The sequence below is a fragment of the Plasmodium falciparum genome (assembly GCF_000002765.6).
Source record: "Plasmodium falciparum 3D7 genome assembly, chromosome: 8".
NCBI classification, from domain to species: Eukaryota; Apicomplexa; class Aconoidasida; order Haemosporida; family Plasmodiidae; genus Plasmodium; species Plasmodium falciparum.
In genome coordinates, this window is record NC_004329.3 from 127,501 (window position 1) to 143,442 (window position 15,942).

A 15,942-nucleotide genomic window follows, 5' to 3' on the forward strand; every position below is an offset into this window, starting at 1 on the left:
TAAAATAATATAACTAACAAAAAAAAAAAAAAAAAAAAAAAAAAAAAATTATATTACATTAGATTATTTTAGATTAAATCTTTTTATATTTTCATTTTTTAATTATTAAATTTGTTAATAAAAATATATGGTAAATTTTATTATGTATGCTTTGCGAAATAAATATATATTTTCGTTAAGACAGTTTTTTAAATATATTATAGAGATAAAGACAATATAAAAAATTTTAATATTGCATCCATATATATATATTTTTTTTAATTTTATTTTTTTTTATTTCCATAACTATAAAATGTTAAGAAAATTTAAAAGATAATTAAAATTGTGATATGTATGTGTTATATGCCTATAAGTTTTTATGTATATACATTATATATAAATATATATATATATATATATATATATATATATAATATATATAATATAATATATGATGGTATTTATATAAAAATATATATACATAATTAATATTTTTAATTCGAATCAATTTACCCATATTTTTATTTTCACTTCTTTTATTTTTTGACGTTTATTAAAATTAGAAATAATATATACTTAAGCCGAAAAAAAAAAAAAAAAAAAAAAAAAAAAAAAAGAGAAAAAAAAATATTAACATATGTATATAAATATGTATGTATGTATGTATATATGTGTGCATATTCCTATATTAAAATTGTGTGCCTAATTCTTTTTTTTTTCTACATATATATATATATATATATATATATATACATACATATATATATTTAAGAACAGTTATATTTTTTAAGAATACATATCTAATATTTTATTATTTGAATGATCAAATATAATTAAATAATTTGTAACATAATACATAAGTATATACATAAAATATATATTTTCTTGTTCCTATATATATATATATGTATATAAGAACACAATATATGATCCTATAAGATCATTTTATGTATGTAATGTTGTATAATGTATGAATTTTTATGAGCACCTTCTTTTTTTATTTCTTTTTAATAAATCTGTAAAAGCTTTAAAATATTAATTTATACAACTTTTATTTATAAATTAAAAATAATAAAAAAATTAAAATATTCACATATATATATATATATATATATATATATTTATTTATTTATTTATTTATATAGATAGATGCATGTATATATTTATATTTGTGTGTAAATAAACCTACATTTTGTGGAAAAAAAAGAAAAAACACACATATGATATATTTATATATATATATATATATATATATATATATATATATTTATATATATACTGTTTAAAAAAAAAATATATCCACATTAAACTTATTTATACTTATTCATCCTTTTAAAAAAAAATCTTTAATATTATTTGTAAGATCAATATGAATTGTGGGCTCCATCAAAACGACAAAAAGCGACGTCATAGAAAGAGGGAAAAAAAAAAGAGAGAATTCATAAAATCATTAAGGGTTTTACAAGATATGTACAAAACAAATCGTCGTAATAAAATAAAAGGAAATAAAAATGCGTCAATAATTAAATATATAAAGTGTCTAGGAAATATTAAAAAAGTTAATAACGATATTTTTAAAATAACAAAAAGGCTCACAATACACACAAAAAAATACAACTTAACAAATCAACAAATTAAAAAAAATAAAATAATTATTCAAAGAAATATTATTCAAACCAAAATTTTTAATAATGCTTCTGTTCATAAACAACAGCACAGAAAAATGAAAGAAAGTAAGTTTATGGATATTGCCTATAGAAAAAAAAATGAAATCAAAAAAAATGAAATCAAAAGAAATGAAAGCGAAAGAAATGTAATCGAAAGAAATGAAAGCGAAAGAAATGTAAGCAAAAAAAATGTAAGCAAAAAAAATGTAAGCAAAAAAAATGTAAGCAAAAAAAATGAGAGCAAAAACAATTTCCCTTTCCAGGATGTATCAAACAACATGAACATTTCAGAAGAAAAAAATTTAATAAAATATAACACTCTTATGGATATACCTGTAGAACTTCTCAAAAATAAAAATTATGATAATAATATGAAGAAAAATACACATCATGATAATAGTAATGCACAAAATGAAAATGGAAATACAAGAAATTATAGTAATGGTTATATTAATAATGAAATGGATTATTACAACAATAATTCTGGAAACAATTTTAATCTCACAAAAAGTAATAACAACAGGAACGACTTTGGAGGGGAGGATAGTGATAGTAGTCATAATAAGAACAACGAAGAATATTCATATGATGAAAGTGAGGAAGAGGAAAAGAAAAATGAAAAGGAAAAGAAAAAGAAAAAGGAAAAAGAAAAGGAAAAGGAAAAGGAAAAGGAAAAGGAAAGAGAAAAGGAAAAAGAAAAGGAAAGAGAAAAGGAAAGAGAAAAGGAAAGAGAAAAGGAAAGAGAAAAGGAAAGAGAAAAGGAAAGAGAAAAGGAAAGAGAAAAGGAAAGAGAAAAACAAAATAATGATAATATACAAAACGAAAATTATTCTAATAAACCAAATATATCTGATCATACATTTAAACCAAAAATTGAGAAAGAAAATATGAAAGAAGATGAACAGATGCAAAAGATACATTTGAATGATGATAATAATTATAATACATCTAATAATTATTTTAATAAAATTCATCATACTAATAATAGCCATATTAATAACGATAATCCAAATTTACAAAACCATATTATCAAACCTAACAATATTATTAATACGTTTAACAACAATCTTGTTGAAAATAATAATATACAAAATACAAATGATCTTGAAACTAACGATACGTGCAAAAGCTTCAAATCAATCAAATCCATGTATACCGATATGGATTATGCAAATAAATATAATTATTGTCACCAAAAAAAAACAACACATGATACCACTTCAAGTTTTAACGATAACGAATCAGTGATATTCAATATGGTTAATAATGAACTCTCATGTTTTTATCCAAACAATGCAGACGTTTTTCATTTTTTAAGTAGTAAAGAAAAAGAAATAGACGATGGACTTTCAAGAGAAGGAGAAGGAGACCAACACGAAGAAGAAATAAACCAAATTTATGAAGATGACGAAGAAATAAACCAACCCTATGATGATGACGAAGAAATAAACCAAATTTATGAAGATGACGAAGAAATAAACCAACCCTATGATGATGACGAAGAAATAAACCAACTTTATGACGATCACGAACAAATAAACCAACTTTATGAAAATGACGAACAAATAAACCAACCCTATGATGATAACGAAGAAATAAACCAACCCTATGATGATGACGAAGAAATAAACCAACTTTATGACGATCACGAAGAAATAAACCAACCCTATGATGATGACGAAGAAATAAACCAACTTTATGATAATGACGAACAAATAAACCAACCCTATGATGATGACGAAGAAATAAACCAACCCTATGACGATGACGAAGAACAACAAAACAAAATAAATAATAACACAAATGATGATCATGTACACAATGTTCAGCTCAAATGTGCTCACGCAAATAAAAAGATTCTAAATATCGATAGATCATTGAGGAAGGAACAAAATACATATCATGCGAATAAGATACATATGTATAATAAGAACCATAAAAATAATATCAAAACAAAACATGATGAAGAATCGTGTAGCGAGACATATAATAGTCCAATAAATAATGCCCCCCAAAGGATGATAGAAGGTAATCAATCAAACAAATATAAGAACGTCGTTCTTAAGAAAACTAGTATAAGCGATGTCGAGGATAGGTTCTCATATTACCATTCGAGCTCTGAGTCTGTGTATGAAGATTATGTTTGTAATAATAAAATTGATGCATATAATAATACTATTGACATATCCGAACATACTGAAGAAAATAATATATTTGTATATAAGGAAGAAAATATGTTCTTTCTAAAAAGAAAATCGGATATGGAAGAGGTGGGGAATAACAATGATGATATTATATATCATATAAACACCATAAAAGATGAGAAAAAGAACAGAATAAAAGTAGCAATAGTTGGAGCAGGTATGGCTGGTTTGTCTGCTGCATATATATTAAAAAATAATGATATCGATGTAACAATATATGAAGCACGTAATCGAATAGGTGGGAAGTTTTTTTTTTCTACGAGAACGGATAAAAGTTATATTGGTCAAGTGGATTTGTTTATACATCGAAAAAATCCTTTAATTAATTTTTGTTTAAGGAAAAATATATATTGTGATAATATAAATAAACATTTATATAGACAATATATATATTATAAGGATAAGAAGATTTATAAATATGAACTTCGAAATGAATTTTTTAGAGTTATTAAAAAATTAAGATATTCATATGAACATTTATTTAATATGAAACATATAAATAATAATGTAAAAAATAAAAAGAAACTAATCTATACATCATTAGGTGAAGCAATTAATTATGAAATTAAAAAAATGAAAAAAGATAATAATTTTAAATATATATATTTACAATTATATATGTATTTTATCGAAACATATTTAGGTATAGATATATATTCCGTATCGATACAATATATTTTTTATAACATAAGTTTTTTAGATATATATAAAAATATTTGTTGTCCTCTTGAATTAAATCAAATCATTAAAACGTTAAAAGAAAATGTTCACATACACAAAAATAAAATTGTTAATAAAATATATTCTTATCATGATCATATCAAATTATCTTTTCAAAATCAAGTCGATTCTAAAGTATATGATTACTGTATCGTAACCGTTCCTATAGGGGTTTTAAAGGACAGCGTTCGTTTTTTTAATTCAAAAAAGAATAAGCGGAAAAAGGGTACCAATATAAACAGGAATCAAAATCAAAATCAAAATAAAAATAAAAATAACAACATATATGTGAAAAAAATTAAAAAGAAAAAAATCAATAAAAATAAAATTATGGAAAATAATAATACCAATGTAAATAATAACAATACGAATGTAGGAAATACAAACAAAATTATAAAAAACAATGAACAATTATTTTTTAAAACAAATACAGCCTATATCAATAATTCAGACAACATAAGTAATTATTTATTAGATAATATCGAATTAACAACACATGAAAAAGAAACTCATAATTTGAATAAAAAAGATTTGTCTTATAAAAAACATGAAAATGGTATCGAAAAAGATAAACATATAAGTGATCAAAATAGTAATAATAAGAACAGTGGAAAGTCTTGTCCTTATCATCATAATTATTCTTTCCATAATATTACTAGCGATGAACAAAATAACCCATGTGAAAGTAATCACACATGTATAAAAAAAAAATGTACACATCTTCATAGTCATAAATATAATCTTAAGAACAACCATTTGTGTAATTACGATCCAGAAAAAAATAATCTGAAATATGAAAAAAGGAAAAAGGATGATACGTATAACCAATTTTGTGAGAAATATCCATGTAACAAACAAAATAATACAATAAATTGTAATAATACGAATGATTTATATAATATATTATTTGTGGAAAATAAAAAAAAGAAAAAGAAAATAATAATAAATAAAAATCATAAAAAAATAAATAAACAAAATAAAAAAATAAATAAACAAAATAAAAAAACAAAAAAAAAGAACAAAAAAAGGAACAAAAAAAAGAACAAAAAAAATAATACAACGAAAAATGCAACGAAAAATAGAACAAAAAATACAACGAAAAATATCAAAAATCATAATAATAATGATAAATACACAGGACTAATCGAATTTATTCCTAAATTACCTGAATGGAAAATTAATAGTATAAAGAGATTAGGTGTAACAAAAAATAATAAAATCATTGTAAAATTAAAAGAACCTTTTTTTTATTTCCATCAAAATGTTGTTCTATATTTTAATAATGATAAAATAACACATGATAAAAAAAAAAAAGGACACTTTAAAAAAACAAAACAAAATAAAAGTTATGAATATGACAATATATTAGGTGATACATTAAATGTTTCTAAAGAGGATAAATCAAGTAAACATGAGGATAACCCATTCGAATTTGTAAAAGCTGAGCAAAACATAAAAACAAACAACCAAATCAACGAAAATAATGTGAATAATAATAATAATAATAATAATGATAATAATAGTAGTTGTAGTAGTAGTATTTTTTGTTGTAATAGTAGTATTTTTTGTTGTAGTAGTAAGGGTGATGAAAAGAAAAATCAACGTAAAAATATAAATATGAATGACAGTAATAATAAAGATATAGTAATAAACAATAATAATAACAACAATCATTATAACATACATCCATTCTTTTCAATAAATAATCTAAACAAAAAGGAGGAAGAAACATGTATGAACGTGTCAAATAAAATAAAAGATAAATTATATGATTACAATGAAAATATATACGAAGAAGAGAACATAACGACATCACCAAAAAGAAGCTCATCGGGTATAATTAAAAATGATATGGAATTAACTCATAATACACATATTGGAGATATACCTAATACTAATATAGGTATACTGAATTGTTTTCTTAAACAAAATGATGACAATGATAAAAAAAAGAATGATAATAAGGAGAAAAATAATGATAATGATGAAAAAAAGAATGATAATAATGAAAAAAAGAATGATAATAATGATGATAATAATGATGATAGTAATAATAATAATTATAATAATAGTAATAGTTACAACTCTATTAATCATCTTACCTATAATTTTAACATCCAAAATGTACAATCATTCAGTAGTACTAAAACAAATCAAACGACTGTCGTCACAAATCAGATGTGTGATATTAATCAAGAAAACATTAAAGAAATAAAAAAAAATAATGTTAATAATGTTATAAAAAAAAATTTGATGGTACCTTCAAAAAAATGGAAAAAAGAAATAACGTACAATAAACAAAGTAAATTAATAACATATTTAAAGAATGAAAATTTAATTAATAAAGATAAAATTTTCCTTTCCTATAATAGTGACATAACAATAAAGAATCCATTTAGTCATATTATATTTTATAGTTCCCATCCTGTAATAGCCTTATATTTAAAGAGTAATATAGTAAGTCGGAAAAAACGAAAAATAAATAACAAAAAAAAAAAAAATAACAAAAAAAAAAATAATAATAACAAAAATAATGATAATAATAATAATAATAATAATAATGATGGAGATAATAACTACACTAGTAATAATATTACGCATAACCATTATCCTTGTTTTAACCACTATGGAGGTAAAAGAGAATCCATTAAAAAAATGTGCAGACATTTTTTAAATGTAATGCTTCCAGGTCTTAAAATTGAAAAGATACATTTTTATGATTGGAATAATAATTATTTTTCTAGGGGAAACGTCTCATATTTAAAAAAGAAAAGCCTGATAATAGATAAAGATATCTTGTCATTCCCAATAAAAAGATTATTATTTGCTGGGGAACATACTTATCATAGCGACTGCAATTCGTTAGTTAATTCTTATCTGAGCGGTAAAAGGGAAGCCTATAGAATCATTGAACGTCTTAATAAGGTGATATATATGGATAAATTAACGAAATGTTTTTACAACAACAATAATTATAATATGAATAATGTGAATAATGTGAATAATATGAATAATGTGAATAATGTGAATAATATGAATAATGTGAATAATATAAATAATGTGAATAATATAAATAATATTCATAATATTAACAATATTCATAATATTCACAATATTAATAATAATGATGATGATAATGATATGATGTCTTCTTTATTATGTAAATACAAAGTAAATAATCTTAAAGAAACCATCATAAATAACATATGTACGAATTGCTTTATATATATTTATGATGATGAAATGGTTGGATTAAATAAAAAAGAATATGATATGTGGTTTAATAATATAAGATGCATATTTTGTAATGAGACACAAACTATAAATAAATATTTTATAGGAATTATAAAATTAAAACATCGTAATGGTAAAAATGTAAAATATACATGTCATAAAGAATGTCTCTATTTTAATAATTATACTTTTAATCATATATATGGTAATAGATATTTTAATTTAACCATATTATTTAATCATCTTTATCATAAAAAATGTTCCGTATGCTTATTTAATTTCCCATCTCTTAAATGTAGTATATATAATTGTTATAATTTTATACATCTGAATTGTGCTTATAATTATTTATCATGGCCAAACTATTCCAAAACCAGTAGACATGAAATCCTATATTGTTATGAACACCAGTATATGCATGGGACCTATCATAATTATAATGATATAAAAAATATGAATACTCAACATAATATAAAAACAAATAAACAAATTCATAAACATAATAGCAAAAACAAAAGAAAACAACAAAATATAATAACTCTGAGTGATTCAATATCGAATAGTAATAAAAGTAATAATAATGAAAGGGATTATTATAATAATAATGAAAGGAATTATTATAATAATAATGAAAGGGATTATTATAATAATAATGAAAGGGATTATTATAATAATAATGAAAGGGATTATTATAATAATAATGAAAGGGATTATCATAATAATAATGAAAGGGATTATCATAATAATAATAAAAGTAATTATCATAATAATAATAAAAGTAATTATCATAATAATAATAAAAGTAATTATCATAATAATAATAAAAGTAATTATCATAATAATAATAAAAGTAATTATCATAATAGTAGTATTGACTCCATGACAGATATATTTATGGACACAAAGATAAAATGCGATAATCAAATTCTCAATCATTTTGATAATAAATATTGTAATATGCTAATGGACACTCATGATATAAACAACATATATAAAATTAACAACAAAAAAAATAAGAGAAAAAAAAAAAAAAAAGAAAAAAAAAAAGAAAAAGAAAGAAAAAAAAAGAAAATTACAAATTGGGATATAATACATAATAATATAATAAATTATATTATAAATAATAACCTTAGTGATCATAATAAAAAAAATAATATCAAGAATAATAACATAATTAATAATGTCATCCATAATAATTATACGATTAAACAAACACACAACCATCTTATCAACAACCATCTTATCAACAACCATCTTATCAACAACCATCTTATCAAAAATCATCTTATCAAAAATCAATTTTATTATAATAATCATAATTCAAATGACCTCTCCATCGAAACATTAAGCAATAACATACACGCAAATATTAGCACCCTCTTAAAGTATTATAAAAATAAAAATAAAGGAAATAATTATGACCAATTTTTTACACTCTTAAGAAAAAATTATCTTAATTCTATAAATAAAAATTTATACAAGTATATGATCAACAAATATAAAAACACATATCCTATATATGATTATCACAAAGATATCTTAAACAATTCTTCATGTACATCTATAGGAAATACACATGAAAAATATTATATGCACAAAATTAATCATAAAGAAAAAAAAAACAAAAAAAAAAATGTTATATATCCCACATATGATATAAAACATATACATAATACAAATTGTATCCCCCACACAAAAAATAATGCCTTATTCATACATAACACATCTAACAAACAAACCGCCCCTTATGAAAAAAAAAAATATGTGCATGCAACAGATGTTAAACAATATCACCCTCTACAAAATGTACGACAACAAAAAAAATATATTATGAATGATGAAATAAGTAAAAAATTGAATTCTGAACGGATAAATGATGACAAAAATGTGGAGGTATACGATTTGACTGATGATAAGACAAATGATATGATATGTGATATGAAAAGTGATGTGATATGTGATATGAAAAGTGATATAATATGTGATATGAAAAGTGATATAATATGTGATATGAAAAGTGATATAATATGTGATATGAAAAGTGATGTGATATGTGACATAACAAATGATGTGATATGTGATATGACAAATGATATAACAAACGATATGCCATACGATAGAAAGAAACAAATAACATATGATGAAAAACGTACAGAGATATATAAAGATAAACATGTAGACGACTCTTCGTTAACTAATAAAGATATTTTGTTATTAAAAAGTTTATATGAAGATAAAAATAAAAATAAAAATAAAAATACTCATCAAAATGAACTTAATCAAATGACCCAAGTAAATATAAAAAATAAATACGATCCGCATATATATAATAAGCATATTCAGAGAAACTTTAATTCTTATAATCAAAAAGGATTAAATATAAATTTTGATAAGGATATAAAAAATAAACATAAAAATATAAATCAATACAACAATTTTAATAATAACAATTCTTCTTATGACCCTCTTAAAAATAATAACATAAATAATACATATTATAATTCCCAAGAACAAAGAAATCACCCTATACATAAAAAACACATGTTATATGATAATGATGGAAAGAAATATACACATGCATATAAAAATTCCTTAATATGTAGAGTATTATCTAATTATTCTAAGCAAATAAGAAAAGAAAAAAACAGATTAATATATAACCAGTCTTCTTCAATGAAGAGTACTATACCTTTAGAAAGACGAATGTCTATAAATATGAATAATAGTAGTAACTCCAAAGCTTATAATAATAACATGAGAGATACCAGCAGCAGCAATACAAGCATGAGCGATACGATTAGTAGTAATACTAATAGTAGTCATACTAATAGTAGCCATACGACTAGTAGTAATACGACGAGTAGCCATACACATAGTCGACACACACATAGTCGCCGCACCCATAGTAGCCATACCACCAACAGCGATACCAACAGTAGTAATAATAATAAAAGCTCGTCTAACTCTGCAGACTTATTCAGTTTTCAAAAAAATATTTGGTCTCCATCCGTTTCTTCTAAAGACAATTGTCAATCCCATTTAAATAGAAATATTACTTATGGCGTTAATAAAATAAATGAGAAAAAAAATATATACCCTCAAGAATCCGTTTGCACCTCTGCAAATAATATAACATGTTTTAATACAGAAAATATGCTTGCAGACAAATATTTAAAAAATGATATATTAAATAATAGGTATAATGATAATATTCTTAAAAATATGAAAGAACATCAAACAGAATTATCATATGATGCAAATAAAAGAAATCAAAAAAATATACACACGAAATACACAAATGATAAATGTGACCATATAAACATCAATAATATGAAAAACAATTTTATGTCTTCTAGTAATATACCATATTATAAAAATACGAAATTTTACTTTGAACCTAAAAATCATATACAGCACAATGTTTTACAAAATCATAATATGACAAACGATATGAACACACAGAAGAATAAGATACCTAAAGAACACATTCCTATGAATAAACCAACCTATCAACCATATATAAATATATTAAATGAAAAACAAAACGAAACAAATAGTAATAAGGATTTACTAAATTATAATAAAAATAAATTAGAACTTTTGTATAATCTATATCTTCAACATAATAGATTAAAGGAACAGTTACATGCAGATTCACAAAAACAAAATGAACATCATTCTATAGAAAATGATGTGTTAGAAAATTATTATAAAATATTATACCGTAATGTACAATCGGGTAATATGAGTGGAAGAGGCTTCTTTCCAAAACTTTCTTGTGAAAAGAAAAACAACAATGATGACGCTGAAGAATATTATGATAATAATTATTATGCTGATGTGCAGAAAAAATTATTTTATCCAATACAAAAAAATACAAACTTACACCCAGAAAGGAAAATAATAAAAAAAGGAGAATCATATGATAATTACAACAACTCGGTATTTTTAAATTTTAACAAATTAAATAAAAATAGCAACACATTAAAATATAACAACAACAACAACAACAACAATAATAATAATAATAATAATAATAGTTGTTGTTGTTGTAGTAATTATTATAATCATGTCAGTTATCATACCGATCCAGAAAATAAAAAACATTTAAATAAAAGTTCCTTTTTTTTTGTAGATAATAAGAAAAATATGAATAATATAAATATGACAAGTGATACATTTACTAGAAATAATCAAGATGATATAATAATATACAAAGGAACTTGTGATTTTTCTGTTAATAAAAAAAAAAACGATAATATAAAAGAAATTAACAAACAGAAAGATATAAATAAAGGTGATAATAATAATAATAATAATGGCAATAATAATAATGGAAATAATAATAATTGCAATAATAATAATGGAAATAATAATAATTGCAATAATAATAATGGAAATAATAATAATGGAAATAATAATAATGGCAATAATAATAATATATGTATAGGTACATATACTAATAATATGAACAAACACATGATGAACATGTTACAAAATATGGAAACAAATCAATGTACAAACAAAACGTATGACCAAAATGTACACATAGAAAAAAATTCATATCTCTCAAAAAATAAGAAAAACATAAAAAATGATGAGCATGTGGAAATTATACAAAAAAACGATGCAGGTATAAATAAAGGAACTGAATATAATAAAAACCAAACTTCTCATAATAATAACATATTAGGAAATGATATTACAAATGTCGAAAAAAAAAAAAAAGGAAAAAAAAAAAAGAGTCAAATACAACAAGAAGATATGTTAAAAGAAAACTATGAAAATGGTCATGTTATTAAAGAACCTTATGTAAATCTTCTTATAAAATGTTTAAGTCAAAGTAAAAATAAGGATCAATTCTTATCTATATTGCTAAATATGAAAAAAGAAAATATGAATGTAAATATAAATAAAGATGACAATACATATGATGGTCCTATAAATAAAGATAACAATACATATGATGGTCCTATAAATAAAGATAACAATACATATGATGGTCCTATAAATAAAGATAACAATACATATGATGGTCCTATAAATAAAGATAACAATACATATGATGGTCCTATAAATAAAGATAACAATACATATTATGGTCCTATAAATAAAGATAACAATACATATTATGGTCCTATAAATAAAGATAACAATACATATGATGGTCCTATAAATAAAGATAACAATACATATGATGGTCCTATAAATAACAAGACATTTCATAATACTAATCAAAATTGTATAGACATCAATTCTAATAAAGAAAGTAATTCATTTATTAATACACCTTCAAACAGTTTTGAAAAAAAAAGAAAAAGAAAATTAGATCAATCTGTAGAAAATACAAAAAACGATATGAACTCAAATCCATCAGATTTAAAATATAACTTAAGGAAAAAACAAAAAAATTACAATTTTTTAATAAACGAGAAAAAAATGAAAGATATACAAAATATAAATGAATCCGATAATGTAAAAAACAAATTAACTTTAACAAGTAAACTTAATTTGGATATCAGTGAAAATCTTTTTAATAATAATTCGGATAGGACAAATATCAAAGATACTTCAAAAAAAAAAGAAAATAAACATGAAAATATAAAAAAGGTTGAAGAAAAAAGTATAAATAATGTTAAAGATAATGATACAATAAATAATCATAAACTTGATAAAAATATAAATAATATATTACAAGAAGACAAAAATAAAATTGATGAAAACAACAACAACAATAATAATAATAAAAAAAGAAGAAGAAGAAAAAGAAGAATAGAAAAAAAAAGTGATATTGATAAAACACAAATAAAATTAATAAATGATACTATTCTTGAGAATTATGAAAAGAACAAACATATCTTTATGCCACATAATTATTCACCATCAAATTCTTTTGAAAATAAACAAAATTCAAGTGTTTTAAGCTATTTTCTTAACAAAGGAAAAATAAATGATAATATCATAGCTAATCAAAATAAAAATAGTAATATATTAAAAGGTTCAGATTTACAAAAACAAATAGACACACATAAAAACAATGACATTCTACAGAATTTACAAGAAACATTAAAAAAAGGAATTATGGCTATACAAAAAAAGGAAAACAAAACATATAGTCATACGGGCATCTCAAGTGACATGTACACAAAATTGATTTGTTCACAATCTATGAATTCTCCTATATATCCAGATGTATCCATAGAAGCATGTCCTACAAAAATTATAAAAAGTTATAGTACTTCAAATGTAATAATAGGAGATAAAAAAAGCGACAAACAAAATGATAATAATGAGGGTAATAATAATGAGGGTAATAATAATGACCATATTAATAACAATAATAATGATAATAATAATGACCATATTAATAACAACAATAATGATAACAATAATGATAATAATAATAATAATTATTATAATAATATTCATAAATATCAGAAAATATTCAAAATATTAGCAGATAATAAAAATATTTGGGAAAAAATTAATTTGAACAAAAACCAAAATAATGTGTTATTACCTACACAAGAGACACAAACAAATATGAATAATCAGTATAACATTTTATTAAACCAACAAAATAATAAAACTTTTGATGATAATTTATTAGATATATATAAGCGATTTAAGAAAGCAGCAGAAATATCAAAAATAGTAAACATCAAAGATAATAAAGATGATCATAATAATAAGAATTGTGCTACTTCAGAAATGACAAAAACATTTAATTTAGACCTTCTAAATACTACATCTTCTAATCAAAAGAATGAAATACAACATATAAATAATAAAGGTGATAAACACATTACAAATGTTTTTATGAGGAAAACAAAAAGTAATAACAATATAAATATGGAAAATGCGGACATGTTATTAATTGATGAGGAAACAATTAATAATAATAACAACAACAACAACAACAATAATAATAATAATAATAATAATAATAATAATAACAATAATAATAATAATAATGTTGATGAAATGGATAATACTATAGGATTGGTAAAAATGAATAATGATATAATTACATTAAATATGAAAACTCAAATAAATAATCTTATAAATAATAATAATGAGATATATACAAATAAAGGTAAATGTAAAAAATATATAAAAAATAATATGAGTAATTGTAATATGCTTGGTAATAATAAGAAGAATAATATTAATGAAGCTCCTATTAATCAAAATGATTTATGTCTCATTAATATTGATGACTATAATGTTAGGGACAATATTGTTGCTACTAAAAATAATAATAATAATAATAATAATAATAATAATGATTCTGTCAAATTAACTTGCCAAGACGAAGAAAAATATAAATATCCCATTAAAACAAAAGAGTATGGAAAATACAATAATAACAACGATATCATCGAATCTAATCTTACTCAAAATAATTTAATAAATAATGTGCACAATGATATCCAATATAATATAACAGAAAATTCTTTAGCTCAAAATCAGGAGTATAATAACTTATCAATACACGCAAAAAAGAGAGAAAAAAAAGACAATAATAATTAAACATATAAAAATGTGCACACACACACATATATATATTTAATCAATTAAATATTTAGGACACCTATTAAAAATGATCGGTACATTTTCATTCCTTATGAAATTATTTATTTTATTATTTTAATTTTTTTTTTTTTTTTTTTTTTGTATTTTCCCATTTTCATGATTCTTATTAATCATATATTATATAATATAAATATTTTAATTTTTTTTTCTTTTTTTTATATTTATAAAAATTAGTTAAAATATACGTTTTCTTCTATTTATGTGTATTATAATATATTGTACCTTTTCTATACATATATATATATATATATATATATATATATATATATAATATATTATTTTAATTTTTCATCAAGTTGTACAATTATTTGTTTGTTTTTAAATTTGTTTAACTACATATATGTATCACCATTTAAAGATAAAAAAAAAATAAACAATAAAAAAATAAAAACAAAATAAAGACAAAATAAAAACAAAATAAAAACAAAATAAAAACAAAATAAAAACAAAATAAAAACAAAATAAAGACATAATAAGGACAAAAAGCAAGTTTGTTCTTTTTCGTGTTACACAAATATATATATTTTAAAACTTTATTTTGC

The 15,942-nt window shown here is 21.4% G+C and overlaps 1 protein-coding gene across 1 annotated transcript; it reads left to right on the top strand.

Annotated features, from left to right (window-relative positions):
- Nucleotides 1–1,348: 1,348 nt before the first annotated feature.
- Nucleotides 1,349–15,337, top strand: PF3D7_0801900 (lysine-specific histone demethylase, putative; the record flags this gene model as incomplete). The annotated part of the gene is made up of 1 exon (XM_002808762.1): nucleotides 1,349–15,337. The coding sequence occupies one exon, from the start codon at nucleotides 1,349–1,351 to the stop codon at nucleotides 15,335–15,337; it is 13,989 nt and encodes a 4,662-aa protein (XP_002808808.1).
- Nucleotides 15,338–15,942: the final 605 nt, after the last annotated feature.